Here is a 19,542-nt window from a genome sequence, read left to right on the forward strand (position 1 = left end):
AATATCATACTCTAGGAAACATTGGGTTTTGCTAATGGCAATATCTGTACCTGTAAGCAGGATGTCTGAGGTGCTAGGATGTTCCACCACAACAGTTCTACTTCTAGTGAAGGCATAGTGCAATGAAACAAAATATATGATGATAAACAAATGTTAACTTTATTAGATCATTAAACCATCCACGTTACCTTATGTAAAGATACTGATGATTTGGTCACATGGTTCTAATACGTGTTATGCAGTACTGCTTGCTTGCCCTAAGTTCTGTGCAGGATCCTGTAGCGTAAGAACCTATATATAAACTGCTGCCAAAGACTCTACAAGTAATACCTCTTATTATGTGATTTACCTGCCAGGAGCAATCAACAAGCAGTAACACTATTTGCTGCCATGAGCATTAAAACCACCAAATAGCACCTGCCATTGCTGAACCAACCAGGTGTTTGCTGGGTATTCAGTTTCTGTCAAAGCTGATACACTGGTTTTTAAATACCTAAAAAAAAATAGCCATAATTTTTAATTGATTTTTTTCTCTCGTCAAAAACATGTATGATAATAATGCTACCTTGGTTTAACCACATGGGCAGGCACGATAGCTTCACTACTAATGATTTTCCTCGGCCTTCTATCCAATTTATTGCTGGCTGGGCCTTTTTGTTGTACAGTCAGTTTCACTTAAAGCTAATATTCCATGCTTGGAAATGGTCCTGAAGTTCTTACGGGCCATTCTCAGTACCCTTGAAAAGGAAAACAAAAACGCTTGAAATCTTAAATGGCAACTTTTCTGCTTAAAAAACATATCTAATACTGCCTCACTTAGTTACTGGCTCCGCTATAATAGGCTTAGTTAGAAACAATAAAACAACCACAACACGAAACAGCGACTACGGTAATCCAGGTAATTAGGCTTATCGTAATATGGCAGTTTCTAAATATGAACAATCTGACTTATACTTCACTTAACTCTGAAGATGACTTCGCTCAGGTTGTTGTTGAAACGTCAGTCATATCAAACAGTCCTTCTCAGGACTACATCCACCCAGATGATCAAATACTTATACAATACAATACTATACAATATATATAATACCTTGGACAACATATTCATTCCCATAGCATCACCAGTAGTGGCAACAAATCTTGCAAACAACAACCGTCCCAGCTAATGCACACTTGATACTTTAACCTGGCAAACCTGTAAAGCCCTTTTATTTAGTCACAAGTGTTTTCAGCACTCATTGCAAAACTACAGCACATGGCTCAGTAGTTACTTGCCTGCTGGTTGCTATCAAATGATTTTTTGATAGCTGCAAAATTCAGTTGATCTTCTAACCATAACTTGACCTCACTAGAAGACAAGACACATTATAGTTAGACATTGGAGTCACTATTTACTCCAGTAAACAAATAACCTGTTAGTACCTTGCTTGCATGGCTGAAGGGAATCGTACCACAGGTCCTCTTGTCATACCATCCCCTATGACAGAACTTCTTACACCACCACTTCCCTAAATAAACACAAGCATAACAGTAATCATTCAACAAGCTATCTATAGTAGTATTTTGGTTTCACCAATATCCTGTAACACTTACTGCTAGTGCTCTACATCCTCTATTAGTACTTGCCATAAGCAAACCTTCTGTCGTTGCCTATGGGTACATAATATGTTTTTCCATTAGGTGGAGAGGTTCCTGCCACACCCACTGGGATTGGCATATATCCTATTACATTTTCACAGCAAGCTCCTTGAAACCTAAGGGAAGAAGGGTTAATAAAACGTTTGGATGCTTGAACAAAAAGAAAATTACTCACTAATTTGTAGTCATAGTGCTGATATGGGAGGCCTGATAAGGTAATCCTGGTCTTCGTTTTTTATGAGATGTGATTTTCCGTCTGAAAGGAGGGTTTGTAATAATTGATTACAGTTGCCAAAACATGTTATATTCCAGACAAAAGTTAACAAACCAACCTGATGTGCACTGCTCTCTGGAAATTATTTAAAAGCTGATTCAAGTTGGTAAAATGGAATAACTTTTATCATCCACTAAGGAACATATTTCTTCTTCATCTGTAAGATCAAAATATACCATCCTTGAGGAAAGAATCAAAGTATAAATGTTAAACACATAAAGATATATGCTTGATGGCTCATACAACCAATTTATGAGAATATATAAATAAGCATGTATATACATTATATTTGCACCCAAAGTTGATAGGGGGTTTGAGCTTAAATATGATCTAACATTCAGTAATGTTGCCTGCTGAAAGTGACGTAAAACAAGAAAGAAGTGTGATGAGAAGCGGGCTGTAGATAAGTGTGTGTCACTTCCTTCATGCTATATAACTAATTAAAGAACCATGTAAAAAAAAAAGCTGCTTTATAAGTTTTGTCAAATAAGAAAAAAACAGCTGTGTCATTTTCTGACACCTTCTTGGCTGTTTGCATGTGGTTTGGGTCAGCAACCATGCTAAATTCACTAATAAAGCACAGTTTTTTGACCAATTTCATAATACTTACTGGTTCTTTCATTATTTCTTACACTCTCCTACTGTCCTTACACCATCTCTGCAAGTCCTTCTTTCAGAACCAGCACTTTCAATACAATCCAGACATGACAGGTTTCTCAAACAGATCTTGGTGCTCGCTTACTATAACTGATGGAATATTGAAGTTCAAGTTATCTTTGCTGTTATTGCTTTTCTCCAAGGCAGTTACACATCTAGGGGGGTTATCGTTTACAGTGACTCTCAAGCTATCATTGAAAGAATGACATCGTTTCCATTTTGGTATATGATGAGTGAATGAAAATGATTGGTTCTTTGGGTGATTTTTTAGTATCCATTGTATCTTCCATTGTATCTTCCAGTGTCGCTTTCAATGTTTTTTGTTACTAAACACTGCTCTGATGTTTGTGTGTTTTCATCTAGCATTTCAGTTATTTCTTCATCAATGGAATCATCATCACCACAGGTATATGTAGCTCTTTCTTATCCTTTTCTTTTGCTTTTAACTCCAATAACTAATCTGTCTTTTTTTTTGCTTCCTTTACATTGTATGAAGATGACACTTCTGATGTTGTATCAATCAGCACTCTTGATTCATTTTTTCAAGATACAAGTACTTTGCAGCTACTAATAAAGCTAATACAAATGCTACAACCTGTTACAAACAAATAAGAAAATCATTAACTTCTAAAAAAAAACATACTTTTTTTGTACTTCTTATGACCTGAAAATGGACGTTTAGGACATTAGTCTAAAAGCCTGAAAAATGAAACATTTTGGTTGAAGAACAGGATAATTAAAACAAACAGATTTCACACTTTATTCCTTTACAGTAGCTTTCCTGGGAAAATAATTCAAATTCAAGAGACATGATTGGCTGTTTGAGCAGGTGAAGTTCTGTGAGACTATTGAGACTACTTTTTTAAATACTGTTGTTCTACTTACCTCCTCTGCATGCCTGCCAAAAACCTAAAAAAAATCAATGCCAGAATATTTTGTCACCAAATTGTTGCAACATGAGATAATTAATAATTATATCATTAATTGATGATTTGAAAATCAAAAAGTTCTGAAGTTTATGACATGGTAGAAAAAATGAAAAAAACATCATTCATTGTGGAAATGTAATAAAGGTAAAGGTAAAGTACTGGAACCAATACATTTAACGTCAGTAAACCTTCAGTTGCAATTCAACTGCTATAAATGAAAGCCGACGGATAATATTTATTAATAATATTTATTGACCAATCTGATAACTCTTAATCCCACTACAGCTGATTTAACATTCAGGTATACTGTACCTTGAAATACTACTGGCAGTGGTGAACCACTTGTTTTATAATTGGTATTATTCTCTGAATCAGTACTGACTATTAACCGGCTGTACATTGATGAACATACAACAAACCTGCAGACTGTTAAAACAAAAGGTTTTTCAGTATAACAATTTTGGCACACAGTTGTAGTAAGAAACAACTAGAAAAAATTTGTTCTTTTACGAGTTTAGAATGTTTCGCTCATCTGACCATCTTCTGCAGTGACTGATAAGGGTATTGATCAATTATAATTTAGATCTTTAATACTATAATTAATCTAGATTCACAACCTAGTTCAGCATAGCTGCTTACCATAATTATCTTAACATGCTGTAATAACGGATTTGATTTTTGTTGGTGCTCCTCCACATCAAGATCAATGGATGAATCTAACAGCCATGCCGGTTGATTTTGACCTCTGTTACACAACTTTCAATCAAAGCAAGTATATTAATGACTTCATCACTTGATTTATAAGAAAAAGTTTCAGACATACTGGTTAACAGAGTCTTCCACTTTATATCCAGCATCAATACAATCAATTCCAACAAGGCAAAGCATCAGAATTTATTGGTACCCTGAAACAGCCTCCAGGCTAATATAATTCAGGGTATGCTTAAATCCCAGATTGGATTGGAATTTTAGCATATTTAGTTTTGAGGAGGAATGAAAATTGGAGAAAGACCCTTGAATCAAAGGAGAGATGTAACAAAACTCTACTCATGTGTGATGCTAAGTGTTAGAACCCAATACCCCAGAGGTAAGAGCACTACTGCTACACTACCCTCTATTCCCCCAAATTATAGGTGTTTTTTAGAGGATGTACTCCAATGTTTAATGTCCCAAAAATAGCCCACTTCCTAGATATGCTTTACTTATCACACAAAAAGGTTTGAATGTGAGGCTACTTGCATAATGCTCAGGGATTTGTTTCTGTGTGATGCTGTCTATGATACATCTACTTTATAATAATAACATTACCTCAAGAAACAAAGAAAGAGATGCAGGAAGGAAGGTCATAAAGATAATATAGTGGGTAACTAGAGCAAGACAACCAAGGTAACTAGCTGTTTCTAATTCCTGTATTCCTGAGAGAGATCCAACTCCAATTACCAAAGCTCCAACTAAAGTATTTAAAGTAACAGATGGACTTAATGTAGCTACACCCTGTGCTATTTTTGATGTGGCCTCTTCCTAAAAAAAATAATGAAAAGAGCGGTTAGTAAGTTTTGAATACCAGTATATTGATCAATGCAAGTATATGTTATATGATGATACTCACACATGATGTTGATAAGAGGGCAAATTTAGTCAGATCAGTGACTGTAACAAAATCACTTAACAGAAAGAGAAAGGAATCGCCTCTCTGTAATATAACAACAGACTCATAATTAATTCATCTAAGGCTGTGCTCCATGAAGTACAACTTGATGTTTAGTGTGTGTTTGTTTTCAGTTGTCAGTCTGTTTTCATGTTACTGTGAAAAGCTCAGTGCCATATGCTTGCTTTGCCACAACTGTGATATTTTCTATAATCTGATCCACTGATTTTTGTACAGTAATGCAATGTGATTTGTCCGGCAGTGCTTTGACCTTGATGTGTCTGTTAGCCCCCTGTTTTGGGCATTAATTAATTAAATATTGATTAAATTATTGTATAATTAGATTGGTTTAGTGGACTGCAGCAGTGCCTTGCAGTGTCATAACAATGCCCCTGCAGTGAGATTTACACAGTCATATAAATCACATTTCAAGTGCTTGAGGAATCTTGATTAGTAGTTCCCTCTAACAAGCCTTATTGATCAAACTTATTTGTCTTAAAATTAAACATCTTGATCAACTTACCTTAGAATAGATAGTTCACCTCTGAATATGTTTCCAATGATGGATGTATATAGTGCACAGGAAAATATCAGAAATATTCCAACTATGACTGGAATGGAAAAATAGCATGAATTCTCCTTCTAGCTATAACATATTCTTCTATGTAATTTGTAACAGGCGATATTATATATCTATATTTTGTCCCTACCAGCTAAATATGTCGATCCAGTATGTAATATCTTTTTGCACTGTAAATATACGCACAGAAGAGCGAGGAAGTAGCTTGTGGCGCTGATCTGAACATGAATGCTGACAGGGAAGTGATTCTGTAAACAATAACATCCTTAAGCAAATGAGTCAAAGTCTTACTAATCTATTGTTCTTACTTTAGATTTGATACCCAACAAAAGCACTTGATAAGAGATAAAAGGAGTATTCGAATCGTCTAAATCTCTCAACATGCTCAAAACCCTTTACATGTTTGTATCTTGTACGAACCTTATTCTGCTTGGTGACTGCAGAAACAAGCGAATCTTGAGCGTGTGTAGCATCATAAATATTAAGAGTTAGCAGACAGACTGTGCCAGTTATACACAGTAGTAGTATCTCTACAGGATGAGAGGCACATAAAAAGCCGTGTGTGTAAAATAAGCTCGTAATTCCAGTAGTTTTCATAGCAGTTTTTAGTTATGGTTCAATCTTCGTGTAATCGATCGAGAGGTTACTAAGTAAGTGAGTGACGCAACACATCCCAGGTGTCCTTGCAAACCTCAACTATGACGTAATGCTAGTCTCAGTCCCCTCTCATCACGTTACCCATAGTCCTGTGTAAGCTGCGGCTTGGATGACTCGTGGTTCACTGCAGGAAGAAAGCAAAGAAGACGCTTAACAAGGTAAAAAAAACTTATTTTTTTGCCTTATTTGAACCACAAACCATGCCAAATAATACCACTAAAGCATATAGAAATAAGTTTACTGTGTAAGGAATCGCATAATAAGCGTTTATCCTTTATTTGTGATTTGTTTTTTACGGATTTTTCTTCAACACTACCAAACATGTTAAACATGGAAGTCCTGTTTCGTTTCGCGACATTGTCTCTTGTTTCATAAGTTTTTACCTTTCTTCGGTATGATTTATTGATTTTCCTACCGTTAGATATCATTAATTCTTTAAATAAGGGTTAATAAATTGAGTCATATCTTATCTACGTGCACTCTGTATCAAGGGGTTCAAGATCAACACAGGAGCTAAACACCCGACATTCATATCATACTTCATCACTTGATCGTGTTCCACAAGCCGAAATTCCATTAAATGGTCGACGGAATTCGATTTAGATGCGAAAAATTATTTTTGGTCACCAAATGCTCTAGCAGTAAGGTCAAAAAAGGTTCTGTCATGCAGCATTCAGATTATCACTGGATAATCTCGGTAAAACATAAACCATTCTTCTTTATTTAATAGTAGGGCAAATAAGCTTTATTTATTGTTGAAGATATAGGTAATGAATCCTTCGATTGATGGTGGTAGATGTTTATTTAGCATTAAAACCGCAGTTTCCCTTTGTGTTAAGCTAAAACCTTGAATGACAGCACATTTTAAACAACCTGCTTTTTAACAGAAACATTGTATCAATATTAGAAAATTCGAAATAATAAATATGTTATGACTCCTGTAAAGATTTTTTTGGATCTCAAAACTACACCTGTAACATTTTTATTATAGACTGAAAAACATACAGACATGGAGCAACAACAGCAACCAAATCAAGGTTACATAAAACAGGAAGAACTTCAACCCAACTCTCAATATGATGAGGGTACCAGTGAAGGTAATAGTACATTAATATTCCTTATTTGCCAATTGTTCATTACATTGTAGGGGGAAGGGGGGCTCGTAATTTCAAAATACTGGCTCTGAACTGAGCTTACTAAATAAGGAAGAAGAGGGATCAATATAATTGACATATATTTTTGGGGTTAGAGTTTCTTTTTCCCCAGAACCCCCACCCTGCAACATAATAAATGGTCGGTCCCTTGCAATGATTGATATCTGCAAAGACATTACATTATAAAGGTTGTGAATAAGTGACAACTTTTCAACTTGTATAGATACTCTTCACATTGTCAAGCCAAAATGTAATTTTATGCCATTTTTATAAAGTGTGTGTACTAAATGATAATATTTCTCATGTAATAGGAGGAGATCAAAGTGGAAGCCTTAAGCGTTTTGCTGAAGGTGATTACAATGGTAATAACAAAAGGTTTAAACAAAGTGGAGGACCAGATGGAGAAACAACTATAAGAATACTTCTACAAAGCAAGGTATTATTGACTTGTCATTTTATATTTTACTATGCTTGTTACTAACATTGTGTTTGTCTCTATAGGATGCTGGTGGTATTATTGGAAAGGTAAGAGAGCGAAGTATAATGGAAAAGTTTTGAATAATTTAGATATGAATATTTAAAAATATTATTTAGTAATCTACACTAAAGTGCCTGATAAGTTTGAACATTTATGATGGTATACCAAAGGCCTAGCTAATATTGCATATTATTTATCGATTGTCTAGAAGTATAATCCCTATAAGTGGTAATAAACAAGTTACAGGTTTTCAAATATTTCCTTTCAATTTTATAGTCAGGTTCCAACATTAAGCGCCTAAGATCTGAGGTAAGAAAAAACATTTTCTATACTATTTATTTATTCATTTTTTTAGTCAGTTTTTTAGTCTTAAACATATAGAATTGAATACTTGTTTAATTTCAATTTATCATTCAAAATGTTTTTTAACTTTCTTTGAATTATAATTTACATTTTTACATTTTTTTAGATTGGTTAGATTAGAAAAAAATTGTTAACTTACATATAGTATTGCACACATTATATTAAGGATAATGCATAATATTTAATAATAATGGTTATCTTTGATTCCTGTAGCTAAATTTATTCTTTGTCATTCCCTTTTATTCCTTCTCACCCTGACCCTTGCTACACACCCATTGCCCGCCCGTTTGTTTGCCCGTCCAATCGCCCGGCCCTTGGTGACCCTGACTATGAATGACCCAAACAACTATCCTCATCTAAAAGTACAATGCCGTGGTCAATGTTCCCGACACCAATTACTCAGAGCGGTATGTCCCAAACCTCACTTCACTCAGTACTTCCATGTAGTATGTTTGTCTGTTTCATTGCATTTTTGTTGAGTTTGTATTTAGTTTTTGAAACTGATGTGTTTTAAGAATGAAGTTCTGTCAAATTATCACTGATTCTCAAGTGTCATTTGAATGTTTTTTCTTCAATTTGACTTGGTTTGATTGTTAGAAATAGATGCTGACAGTGTATTTTCACCATAATTTTCCAATGGAATACATTTTTGTGAGAGTTGCTAGATCTTGTGTCCAGTTCCTATTATCTGTATTTAGACTTTCTGTTTCTACCTTGCCTCATAACAGTTTTTTTACTTATTATATGTTACTATTATCTTAGTGTTCTTACTATTACTGCATCAACAAACACTGCTTTGGCCATTTTGGGAGAATGTGTACCAAAAATTGGAGAGGTAAGGAATGTTATAAAAAACTTTCTGTTTCAACATGGTATTGTTTATGTGAGTACTTTCTTTAGCTAAAATTCGAGGTGACTCCAAAATAATTTGGAGTGAAGTTAGCATTTTCTTTAACTTGCTAATATAGTGTCTAGTCGTTCTAGCTCTTTTACACTAATTGGAGACACTTTCACTCACACACACATTACCACTACATTCAATGTTCTATATGCACACGACGCTCAACTCCCACATTAATTTTGATGGAGGGATGATTCCGGAAAATTCGTGAGAAAACCTTCTTAGTATAGGAGAGAACAAGGCAACAAGCAAACTCAATTTATGTGACAAGAGCTACATTAAAGATGACAGAGGATAAAACTACTGCTTTGTTGACAACACACCTACCTCTAGTATCTTGAATAGTGTTGATATGATCTGTTTATGTTACAGCATTCCCGTGGTGGTGGTAACCCAACACATGATATACAACTTCTTGTTCAACGATCTCAAGTGGGAAGTATTATTGGTAGAGCAGGATACAAAATCAAAGAAATACGTGAAGTGAGTGTTGCCAAGCATGATATTATAATAATAATGATGGTTTATTCTGGCTTTCCAAACTTATGGGCATGGCCCTTAATGCAAGAGAAACTACAAAAAATGCAAAAAAAAAGAGAGAGAGAGAAAAATATATGTATAATCACTAAAGGTTATAAAAGAATACTGTACCTTGAGAATTTTGATAATTCTTTGTTTGCACATCACGTTATAGTTGCCATCTTGGTTGAATTTAACAAAAGAATTTTCAATAAATTCTTTTGTCATAAATATGGCCACGGCATCTTCTGTTATTTCACCCCCTTGGGAATAATTAAAAACCAGCAATAGACCATGAGTCTAGGACAATGAAAATGTTTCAATAATGCATTTCGTCATAATAAGGTGCAAGCTATACTAACTAATAGCTAACTGGACATAATTACAAATGTTTCTGTTATTTTTACAAACAGTAAATAGGTCTAATGATAGGCATATTTATCATTTACTCTTATTGATCCACAGCAATCAGGAGCCAACATCAAGGTTTTCTCAGATTGCCTTCCAAACTCAACCGAAAGGGTTGTGGCAATCACAGGTAAAATTGATGATGATAAGTATACACAGAATGTTATCAAGCATTTTTAGGTGTGAAACATGTTTTGCTGAGCAAGTCATAGCCTCCTACGCAGAAGTTCTTATGGTCGCTCATTCAACATTTCCATCGCCACAAACATCTGCCTGCCTGTCATTCAACATGAACATTTTAAAATAATTGTCAAGGTTAATGCTGATTGGTCAATCTAGACTGACTTTGAGAATCTTTTAAAATTAACGATTTAAGTTCTTATCAGAAACAAGCAATTGAAGTTTCCATGAATCAGATACAATACATTTTTGTAAACCTTCCCACTTGTTACAATAAGACGCTCATTTATCAAAACCTGCCACTAAGTTTCAGTCTTTTAAATATAAGAGAATCCAAGAATCATATTGTCGTGACCTTTTCTGGAAATATAGCAATAAAATTTAACAGAATGCCACAATCCTTTGGTGTTGGTATTTCTATCAAGGTTTTTGATTGGATCCTCAACAAACAATACATGTAAGCCAATTTTGATTGACCTATGATAACCATTGGAATGTGATGTTCTGCTGAAGTAAGCAGACATTTTTGTGGGGATAGAACCAAAGAACATCTGTGTAGGAGGCTATGCCAGTCAGTGCTAAATGTCAATCAATTACCTTACAATATCCATGGTAAACTGCTCAGTAAACTGATTTTTAGACATGCCATTTTAAACATATTTTTTCCTACCCATTAATCCCACAGTGTAGTGATTAAAATTCTTGGTCCCTTCACTTGGCTTAGATGGTGAATGGCTGCATAATATACAATATTATGTTTTGTGTTGTATAAATTGTTTTTGTTTTCACAGGGACCATAGACACAGTTGTTAAATGTGTAGAGATTATTTATGAGACTCTGGAATCGGTAGGAATATATTTTTATTGTACTTGGCATAGTGATTGAATAAACTATAGATGAATGGGAATATTTACTTTTATTTTATTTTTTCTGATTGTTTTAGACTCCACTTAAAGGACAGGTCATTCTGTATGATCCATCGATGCAGGGTGGATATGATGACTGGGGCTATGGATATGATGGACCAGATGGACGGGGTGGAGCTATGGGTGGCCGTGGAGGCCAAGGTAGAAATGTTCGAGGTGGTTCAAGAGGAGGTGGTAGAGGCTCAATGAATAGAAGTGGTAGAGGAGGAAGAGGAGGAAGAGGAGGATTCAGTGCAGGAGGTGGACAAGGAGGCATGTTTGGTGGCAGTGGCGATTTCTCACAGGACATTGTAAGTTTACTTGATTTCTGTTTATAAAATTTTCTCTCTCAAAATAGCTTAATATTTTTATTTTATTTCTTTTTTAGGGAGGATTTAATGAAGGCTCAAACTTTGGAGGTAATAACTTGGCTCATACCATTGTTTTCATATATTTCTTATACTTGGTATTTTTCAACATATTCTTGTTTCATTTAGGAGGGATGAATCAATGGAATCAAGGTCAAGGGTCAGGAGATCAGCCCACTACATCAACACAAGTTACTATCCCTAAAGATGTAAGGCTTTTACAACCTATTCATATTATTTGGGAATCATGGGTGGTGTAGCGGTGAGAGTGCTTGCCTCTCACCAATGCGACCCGGGTGAGAGTCCCATTGAGCTCGGTGTTGTGAGTAGAGTTGCTTGTTGGTTCTCTCCTGTGCTTCCAGGGTTTTCCAGGTTTTCTGGGTTCTCAGGCTTTCCTCCCTCCGCTAAAAACAAATTCTAAATTCCAATTGGAATCCAGTGGAAGAAGAGCCACTCTGTGTTTACAACTGTTAATCGCATTATTATTTATTATGTACTTCTATCTCATGGAATCAAACCTATTGATTCGGTGTTTAAAAGCAAATTCAAATATATCATTCCATTCTACTACTTAAATGAAGACCTTAAAGCATAAAGTCCATTTAAAAAAGTTGCTATTGCCATAAGCCTAGGCTGGACCGAAAGAAAGCATTGTTAGACTGAATATCAAATTAGATATGCCTCAGGTTAACAGTGATTTCTACTCCATTTAGGCCCATTCACATAGGTTGAAGCTGGTCAGTGACAAGGTTTATTGAATTACTGTATATTCTGGCATAACGGTTATTTGTTGTTTTTAGCTTGCTGGTTCTATTATTGGAAAAGGAGGAGAGAGAATAAGAAGCATCAGGTATTATAATTATGTAAAGCCACTTGTATCACTTCACATCAGTATCAAATCACATACTGTAACACTATTAACATTTGAAAACCCTAAATCATGAACCACAGAAACAAATGCAGAGCCACGATAAAGATAGATGACCCATTGCCTGGAGCTGATGATAGAATTATAACCATCACTGGCACACAAGATGAAATCAATTATGCACAATACTTGCTGCAACAAAGGTAACTCGATAATGTTAACTTGCTAAGTCTCCTTCTCATTTACTAATCTTATGTGTGCTCAATTTTCAGTGTTCGACAGTTTTCAGGAAAGAAGTTCTAATGGGATTTTTTGACATGTACTGAATGAACCACTGTAGAAAGGCCTACATTAACAATATATATATACATTATGTATGTTTTCCCCTTGTAACTAGTAGACAAACATAAGATTATTTTGTAGAGATTACACTGTTCATACTTACGATGGTAATTGTTTATTCAATTAGTACTCAAATCAGTTAGAGGTTTCAATAGATACATAGTTAGATACCTGTTTAACAGCATGTTTTTACTCAGTTAAGCAACACAAAGTTTTATGTTATTCATTTTATTGATACTAAAACATGTAAACTATTTCATAGATTAGAGTTCAAATAAAGGATCAAAGTAATCCTTAGGGAAAAAGGGTCCCTTGTTTATTTCTAAACCTTTGAAATGTACGTAATTTTGACAATATTAAAGAAATTGATGACTGACTGGTTGATTCATTTTATTGGTGTTCCTTGAATAATACTACATATTCTTTTAGCATCTGCTGTCAAGCTTTCATTTTTGGGATCAAGTTTGAGTCCTTCTTCATAATCTCGAAGGGCTGAAATTCCAATACAATAAAGAGATTATGTAAATTAGGACTTAACAGTATGAGTGAAGGCATTTAACCTGTGAAATAAAAAAGGTCCGTCTACGTGCATTAGTCAAATAGACACAAAAGAAACCAATGGAATTAGGGTCTACCAATGATATTATCTATTCATGAGTGTAGAGTGATTTTCATAAACCTGTGAAGTGAATGTTAGCGAAATAATCAAAGTGATAAAACAGTCAAACGTTCACTGAATACTTTAATATTGTACCGCTAATAACTGCTATAACACATTATGCGTTACAGTGCATTTCACATTACTTTACCGCGGCGGGTTGGGAAGTTCGTTTGGAAGTTCCCAACTTGTCAACAAATTTCGGAACTTCAAGTGAACAAAGTTTAGTGAACCGTGAACTGTTTACATCTTTATTTCAAAATGTTGCTGAAATTGTATCTTAAAAAACCTCAAATGTTCCATAACTCATCAAAACAGGTCAAAAAGATAAATATCTTGTATTGTGATAACTTGGAAATTAAACTTGAAAAGTATTTCCTACGAGTTTCTGAATTCAAGATGTTAGGAATTTCAAAGAGCACGCTGGAATTTCATTCTGAAGTTCCGAAGTTTGTTGCCATAGGTTTATCACTCTAGTGACTTTACTCTAATATGCACTGTATATTGTTTTAGATTCATTATTTTGAAACATCTTTTGTGTATTTATTTGCTTTTATACATTTTAAAATTTACCTTCAGCATACTCATTGAAATGAAAAAATGCTGTTCCCCTCCTTATGTATGCTTTACATCTAGAGGATGCATTGGCTTGTACTGGTGGAGTTAGTAGGTCCAGAGCCTGTTAAAAGATGAACCCATGAAAAAGGACTGCTAAATAGTGAATTACTGCTAAATAGTGCAATTTATACAATAGATTTTGCACTATTTTTTGCATTAGGTATATTGGACTATATAATCCACTATACATGTATGTATAGAGTGGTTTTACTTGTGAAACAGTCAATAATTATTATTAGAAAACTCATTAATAATTCATGAAGAAAACAATAGAAATCATGACCATGAAGGTGATTTTATATCTGATAAAGATTCGTCTTCATTTGCATAAACTTTAACTTGGATTTTCTCTATCAAACTTGGTTCATTTCGTAAAAAAATCGGTACACAATGAGAACAAACATCATAAGTTTTCTAAGCCGTTCAATAATCTCGCAGATCGTGTTTTATCGGGTCTAAAACCACTCGGCTGCGCCTCGTGTTTTATACCCGATAAAACACTCCTGCTCGTTTATTAAACATTACATAGATCTTATTTCCAGGTAATTTTTCTTTCAAGGATTAAGTAAAATCACTCTATTGCAAACTCAATTCTGATTACTCACACAAGTACAGTCTTGTATACACTCTCTATACTGCTTCATGTGCAGATGACAAGCAGCACGATTAGAATACAAACTAATGATGTGTTAAGGGTTTATTAGATTGAATTAAATTAAGGAGGATTTTATTTCAATTTGGATGATTTTGGTGGTGGTATTTGGTTTTGATAAGAATAAATTTCCCAGTAAAATAAATATGAAACCTGCAATTTAATGCCATTAAGCTTTATTATGGGCAAAAATGGTAAAATGCATGTTGCATAGCATTCAAGTTTCTCATAATGTCACTTGCGTGCTTATTAGTTACATAAGGATACGAAGGTATGTTTCCATCTAGAACGATAGCTGCAGTAAAAGCATTAATTGCTGCAACATAGTTTTCTGCCTTATAAAATCCTCTGAAAGAGAGTAAAAATAACCATGAAAATTACTCAACTGAGAAAAGATCTGTTAATGGTATTTTTAACTACTTACATTCCCTTTTCCTTCAGCCAAAGAGGATTCATTTCTTCCATATCCACTGCATCTGGGTTGTCTTTCAGTGATTTTTTGTTGCGACTGGCTTCTGCAACCTTCTTTAACCACTATCCAAAGAGAAAGAATAAAAGTTTTGACCTTCTCAACTCCTATCAGGACCTAAATCCAGTCCATGAAATACCTCTTCTTCTTCAGGAGCCTTTGATTCTCTGGCAGCAGTTTTGAATGATCTTGGAGTAAATGACACTTGAATACAACCTGCTTCCCTTGGTGCTGGCAAAGGTTCAAAAAGTTCTTCCTTACTGCCTGAAAATTGATGCATTAGAAATAAGGAAAAACATATGCTATAAAATCCTTTTTAAAAAAATCACTTTGGTATAATCGTAGATTACCTTTAGGTGGCTGATATTTCTTTGTTGTTGATGTGGGTGAAGTTAATATTGAATGAGAAGATAAATTTGAATTACGACTGCTTTTGCTGATGTTTTTATTTAAAATTGTATTGTCTTTGATACTTTCTTTGGTTTCTCTGCCTTCTGTCTCTTCCATGCTGATGATTTTATAGTCATTGTCATTGTCATTTTCATCATCATCACTATCAAGACCTTTTAATGATGCTTTTACAGACTTTTGGTAAGGCTTGTTCAACTTTTCAATAGCTTTTGCTGCTTTTTTTCTTTCTTGCTCTTTAACTGCTTCAACTCTATTTCTTTCATCTTCCTCTATCTAATTTAATATTAAAAACAAATTAATTGAAAACGTACAGCCAAGAATTATTGTTTGTGTATCATGTCAATACCTTCATCTGTTGCTTTAAAGCATATCTTTCTTGTTCTCTCTTTTCATTTTCTTTGATTCTTGCTATTTCCAGAGCTCTTTCGTGTGCCATCTGTATGGCTTCATCTCTTTTTCTTTTCTTGAATTCCTTATCTTCGGCTTGAGGTGCTTGCAAACTACTCCATATTCCTGCTTCTTTCTTAATGAGACTAAATACCACGGCTCCATTACCAACAGTCGCTTTTCCCTTCACATCTTCTACTGGAGCAAACAAGAAACACTCGAACAAGTATGGAGGATAGCTGACCTAAAACCAAGGACATGATTATTATGAACGATTGAAAAATATAAATGAACATATTAATCGATGTTACCTTTATATATTCTTCAGTGGAGAAGATGTCGAGCTTGTTGAATTGAGCTCCTTTTAGTGGTACAGTGATGATCACTGATAAGTCTGTTTCTTCCCACAAATAATCCTTTACAAGAAGTGGCATTTTCGATTAAAGAAAATAAGTATATTTTCTCGCTAGGAATTACGAATAAACACGTATTTTCCTACGAGTTTTTCAGCTGTTTTTTGTTCTTGTCCGTTTCTTGACAACTTACAGGCGTTCCTTTCGTAACCAAGTGGAACTCATTCTTACTCTTCACTGATATAGAGAAGATACTGGGCACCACAAGTTTTGGCGCAATATTCGCGGTAAATAAAATGAACAAGAAGGAACACACATTAAGGGTTGGGGTCGGTGTTGGGGTATTTATAACTAGTCCTGATCATCCAGGATGTGTCCTGATTGGTAAAAGGAAAGGATCATCGGGTAGTGGAACATATGGTCTACCTGGAGGACATTTAGAATTCAGGTATAATTGAGCACCATTCATCATTTATCAGGAGGAAAGGGCAGTTAGATTCGCTTGGCAAGAAATCTGATCCCTCTCTGTCATACGATATTAGAACATTAGTGATTTAGCGAGAAAGGAATACAAAAGAAAAATTTCACCCACTGTTGATCCACATATGTTTAATGACCCCCTCCCCCCAAAAATATCCCCACCACTTTCCCTGATAAAATAATGAACCGTTCCTTAGTAGCATTTAATGCCAAATATTGATATATTATCATGGGTTTATTGCAGGAACTCTAAGAGCAATAAATCACTAAAAGGCAGGGATTAATATTAATTTTTCTCTTTCCTTTGAATAGTGAAGAATGGCATGATTGTGCATCACGAGAAACATTAGAAGAAACTGGATTATGTATCACAAACATATCATTTGGTACAGTGGTTAACTCAGTTTTGAAGGAAGAGGATTACCACTATATAACAATATTTATGAAGGCTGAGGTGGATAGAAAGAGTCAAGTAACAGAACCTATGAACAAAGAACCAGAAAAATGTGAAGGTATTTGTTGGTTTTGTTTCATTTAACCATTTTAGGGGAGTGACCTGATAAACTTTTTTGAAAACTAGAAATAGCTATTCCAAGACACTATTTTTATAATATAAATAATATCAGGTATTTCTCACAGGATGGGGTTGGTGTGAATGGCATTCCAGTACTTTTCCATCTCCACTTTTTGATCCATTGAAAAAAGCAAGACAACAAGGCTATGATCCTTTTGAAGATGATATGTATGGTCATAAAAACTCTTCTTTATTCAAGAAATGTGAAACAAAGTAATGATGAACTAATGTGCAAAAATGATAGAACTTTGTTTATTGCACTCCAACATCAGCTACAACTATGTTATCCATACATAAAGATAAAATATAAAATAGACAGTCATTGCTTAATGGTCTTTGTCAATTGATTAATTAAAATAATGACAAATTAGTCTTTAGTTGATGTCATCCCGCCATATGGAAGATGTGTAAGATCTACATCTTGGCCTGTAATGTTGGACATTTCTCTGGACAACAGTTCATGGAGAGATACCTGGTCACGCTTGTAAACCCATTTATTACCAACAAAATCATATCTTTTAGGCCCACTGTTGGTAAAAACCAGAGTTAAATAGTGCATATTGCCATATAATATTTGTATGAAAAAAATAATTTCCTTTATAATTGTATAATTGTTGCTCAAAAATTAAAAATTTGAAACCTGTCTTTCCCTACCTTTTGGGAGATGACAGCCAAATTTGTTGGTTTGGAGTTTGTTTGTTAATAACATAAGTACCAACTTCTCCTGACACATGAAAGAAAATATGTTTTGTTACTGACTTTCTTTAAGTAAAGGCAAAGGCCTTAGTTATTTGATATCAGTGTTGCCTCCGCTATAAGCTAATCTTACAGGGAGCTACTCCGTCTCTCCCCATCAATGCTCTGTTTTAAGAATATAAATTCATAGCTGAAGCTACATGGATTAAAGAGACTACATTAAAAAAAGTGGGTTAGATCACAGGAATCAAACTATGGACTTCTTGCTGACCATCAATTTCATAACTATGCACCACCTTGCATTTTGTACTTTGCACTTGGTTTTCAAACATTAAAAAAGCTGCAATCAGCATGTTTGATAATTGATTGACAGAAGATTATTGCTAGCATCAAAGTCTTGACTTCTTTTGGTCATGGGTGTGTAGCAATAAAATCAGTGGTAACAGGCAGTGCCCTTGTCAACTTGCTCCTAAAATGTTCAAAAAAAAAGCTTCATTCTATACCTCCAAACTTGACTGTTAGAACTCCATCCTGCAATGAAAAGTTTTAAATCATCAAATCACTAGTTGATAATTTGATTAGGATTGGTCATGCAGATGGTCTAATACATAGGGCATTGATATATAAGTATAGTATACTATTACCCCAAACTGTACATCATAGTCATCAAGGGACGGTAAGATATAATGATCACTCAGATCATCGAAAAAGTCTGATAAACCTTCAAGTGTTTCATCTGTGACGTTGTGAAAAGACAAGACATTCTGGAAACTTAAAACACAATAGATAAAGTTAGATATAAGGCTAAAAAGGTAGACTGATACAGGGTGAAAGTTTGATAATCTCTTAATACCCTGTAAGACTTCTAGTAAATGATACTATTGACTGAAAACTAGCGATGTTCTGAAAACAAAAAAAAAACAATGTTAACAGGGCGATGAAAATGTGAGATATGCAATTTTCCAGAGTTTAAATTCTTACAAACCTTAACATTTTGTTGACTGTATTTTATAGATATTTTTTTAATATTGTTATTTAAGTAACTTTTCCTACACATAGCTGTGTAAATGGCTCTCAAGCCAGCGTTATTTTTTATGTACCAATTCTTCGTACTTCTCAACATCATCATTGCATCACTATATTACAGAGAACACGGAAACAGGCAGGCATTCCTTGAACATAAACCACAGGTAATCCAAGGCTAGCTAAACTCGATAAAAGCTTTTTTCATATTTTGAAGACTTGAAACATTTGAAACATAACATTTGAAATTATTAAAATATTGCTATGTAGGAGTAACAGAGAAATTTGTTGATTTTACTAGTCTTCATTTAGTTTAGATATTTCAACCATGTGTTATGTTGGGCTTCCTGT

At 34.5% G+C, this 19,542-nt stretch overlaps 4 protein-coding genes and 1 pseudogene across 5 annotated transcripts; 2 read left to right on the top strand and 3 right to left on the bottom strand.

Moving 5' to 3' along the window:
• Positions 1–378: 378 nt before the first annotated feature.
• On the bottom strand, positions 379–6,383 carry LOC148914193 (3-hydroxy-3-methylglutaryl-coenzyme A reductase-like; annotated as a pseudogene). Its single transcript, XR_016119135.1, has 17 exons — positions 6,152–6,383; positions 5,857–5,976; positions 5,670–5,757; positions 5,108–5,191; positions 4,807–5,019; positions 4,138–4,254; positions 3,911–3,924; positions 3,455–3,478; positions 2,608–2,757; positions 2,034–2,092; positions 1,810–1,845; positions 1,594–1,746; positions 1,423–1,508; positions 1,243–1,348; positions 1,091–1,162; positions 721–737; positions 379–493 (listed from the first exon to the last, which is right to left on the bottom strand). The product of XR_016119135.1 is annotated as a 3-hydroxy-3-methylglutaryl-coenzyme A reductase-like (transcript).
• Positions 6,384–6,454: 71 nt separating this feature from the next.
• On the top strand, positions 6,455–13,247 carry LOC148914194 (heterogeneous nuclear ribonucleoprotein K-like). The gene is made up of 16 exons (XM_089025619.1): positions 6,455–6,541; positions 7,375–7,480; positions 7,849–7,973; positions 8,039–8,062; positions 8,292–8,324; positions 8,742–8,785; positions 9,141–9,213; positions 9,652–9,762; positions 10,264–10,336; positions 11,178–11,233; positions 11,331–11,603; positions 11,681–11,711; positions 11,790–11,869; positions 12,461–12,510; positions 12,612–12,731; positions 12,801–13,247. The coding sequence occupies exons 2-16, from the start codon at positions 7,393–7,395 to the stop codon at positions 12,829–12,831; spliced, it is 1,212 nt and encodes a 403-aa protein (XP_088881745.1). The 5' UTR covers positions 6,455–6,541; positions 7,375–7,392; the 3' UTR covers positions 12,832–13,247.
• Positions 13,244–16,607, bottom strand: LOC148914195 (dynein axonemal assembly factor 4-like). The gene is made up of 9 exons (XM_089025618.1): positions 16,377–16,607; positions 16,025–16,309; positions 15,618–15,951; positions 15,407–15,531; positions 15,223–15,332; positions 15,066–15,146; positions 14,752–14,824; positions 14,102–14,207; positions 13,244–13,362 (listed from the first exon to the last, which is right to left on the bottom strand). The coding sequence occupies exons 1-9, from the start codon at positions 16,497–16,499 to the stop codon at positions 13,256–13,258; spliced, it is 1,344 nt and encodes a 447-aa protein (XP_088881744.1). The 5' UTR covers positions 16,500–16,607; the 3' UTR covers positions 13,244–13,255.
• A 79-nt stretch (positions 16,608–16,686) lies between these two features.
• On the top strand, positions 16,687–18,148 carry LOC148914196 (nucleotide triphosphate diphosphatase NUDT15-like). Its single transcript, XM_089025622.1, has 3 exons — positions 16,687–16,866; positions 17,211–17,410; positions 17,538–18,148. Exons 1-3 carry the CDS (start codon positions 16,715–16,717, stop codon positions 17,687–17,689), a joined length of 504 nt encoding a protein of 167 aa, XP_088881748.1. The 5' UTR covers positions 16,687–16,714; the 3' UTR covers positions 17,690–18,148.
• LOC116294635 (frataxin, mitochondrial) lies at positions 17,707–19,317 on the bottom strand. Its single transcript, XM_031702273.2, has 6 exons — positions 19,154–19,317; positions 19,022–19,071; positions 18,813–18,939; positions 18,672–18,699; positions 18,127–18,196; positions 17,707–17,999 (listed from the first exon to the last, which is right to left on the bottom strand). The coding sequence occupies exons 1-6, from the start codon at positions 19,295–19,297 to the stop codon at positions 17,840–17,842; spliced, it is 579 nt and encodes a 192-aa protein (XP_031558133.1). The 5' UTR covers positions 19,298–19,317; the 3' UTR covers positions 17,707–17,839.
• Positions 19,318–19,542: the final 225 nt, after the last annotated feature.

The sequence above is a fragment of the Actinia tenebrosa genome, unplaced genomic scaffold, assembly GCF_029948245.1.
Source record: "Actinia tenebrosa isolate PJP-AT-01 unplaced genomic scaffold, QUT_ActTen_1.0 PGA_scaffold0__85_contigs__length_37466705, whole genome shotgun sequence".
In the NCBI taxonomy this organism is placed as follows: domain Eukaryota; kingdom Metazoa; phylum Cnidaria; class Anthozoa; order Actiniaria; family Actiniidae; genus Actinia; species Actinia tenebrosa.

Bases quoted from the DNA above. Each gene is read 5' to 3' on its own strand.
- LOC148914194 (XM_089025619.1), top strand. From the start codon at position 7,393: ATGGAGCAACAACAGCAACCAAATCAAGGTTACATAAAACAGGAAGAA. The intron at 10,337-11,177 runs GTAAAATTGATG...TTGTTTTCACAG, and splicing joins AAGGGTTGTGGCAATCACAG to GGACCATAGACACAGTTGTT. The intron at 12,732-12,800 runs GTAACTCGATAA...CTCAATTTTCAG, and splicing joins CAATACTTGCTGCAACAAAG to TGTTCGACAGTTTTCAGGAA.
- LOC148914195 (XM_089025618.1), bottom strand. From the start codon at position 16,499: ATGCCACTTCTTGTAAAGGATTATTTGTGGGAAGAAACAGACTTATCA. The intron at 15,333-15,406 runs GTATTTCATGGA...CTCTTTGGATAG, and splicing joins AGGCTCCTGAAGAAGAAGAG to TGGTTAAAGAAGGTTGCAGA. The intron at 13,363-14,101 runs GTAAATTTTAAA...TTGGAATTTCAG, and splicing joins TTTCAATGAGTATGCTGAAG to CCCTTCGAGATTATGAAGAA.
- LOC148914196 (XM_089025622.1), top strand. From the start codon at position 16,715: ATGAACAAGAAGGAACACACATTAAGGGTTGGGGTCGGTGTTGGGGTA. The intron at 16,867-17,210 runs GTATAATTGAGC...TCCTTTGAATAG, and splicing joins GGAGGACATTTAGAATTCAG to TGAAGAATGGCATGATTGTG. The intron at 17,411-17,537 runs GTATTTGTTGGT...TATTTCTCACAG, and splicing joins AGAACCAGAAAAATGTGAAG to GATGGGGTTGGTGTGAATGG.
- LOC116294635 (XM_031702273.2), bottom strand. From the start codon at position 19,297: ATGATGATGTTGAGAAGTACGAAGAATTGGTACATAAAAAATAACGCT. The intron at 18,940-19,021 runs GTATTAAGAGAT...TTGTGTTTTAAG, and splicing joins TTTACTAGAAGTCTTACAGG to TTTCCAGAATGTCTTGTCTT. The intron at 18,000-18,126 runs GTAGGGAAAGAC...TTTTACCAACAG, and splicing joins TGGCTGTCATCTCCCAAAAG to TGGGCCTAAAAGATATGATT.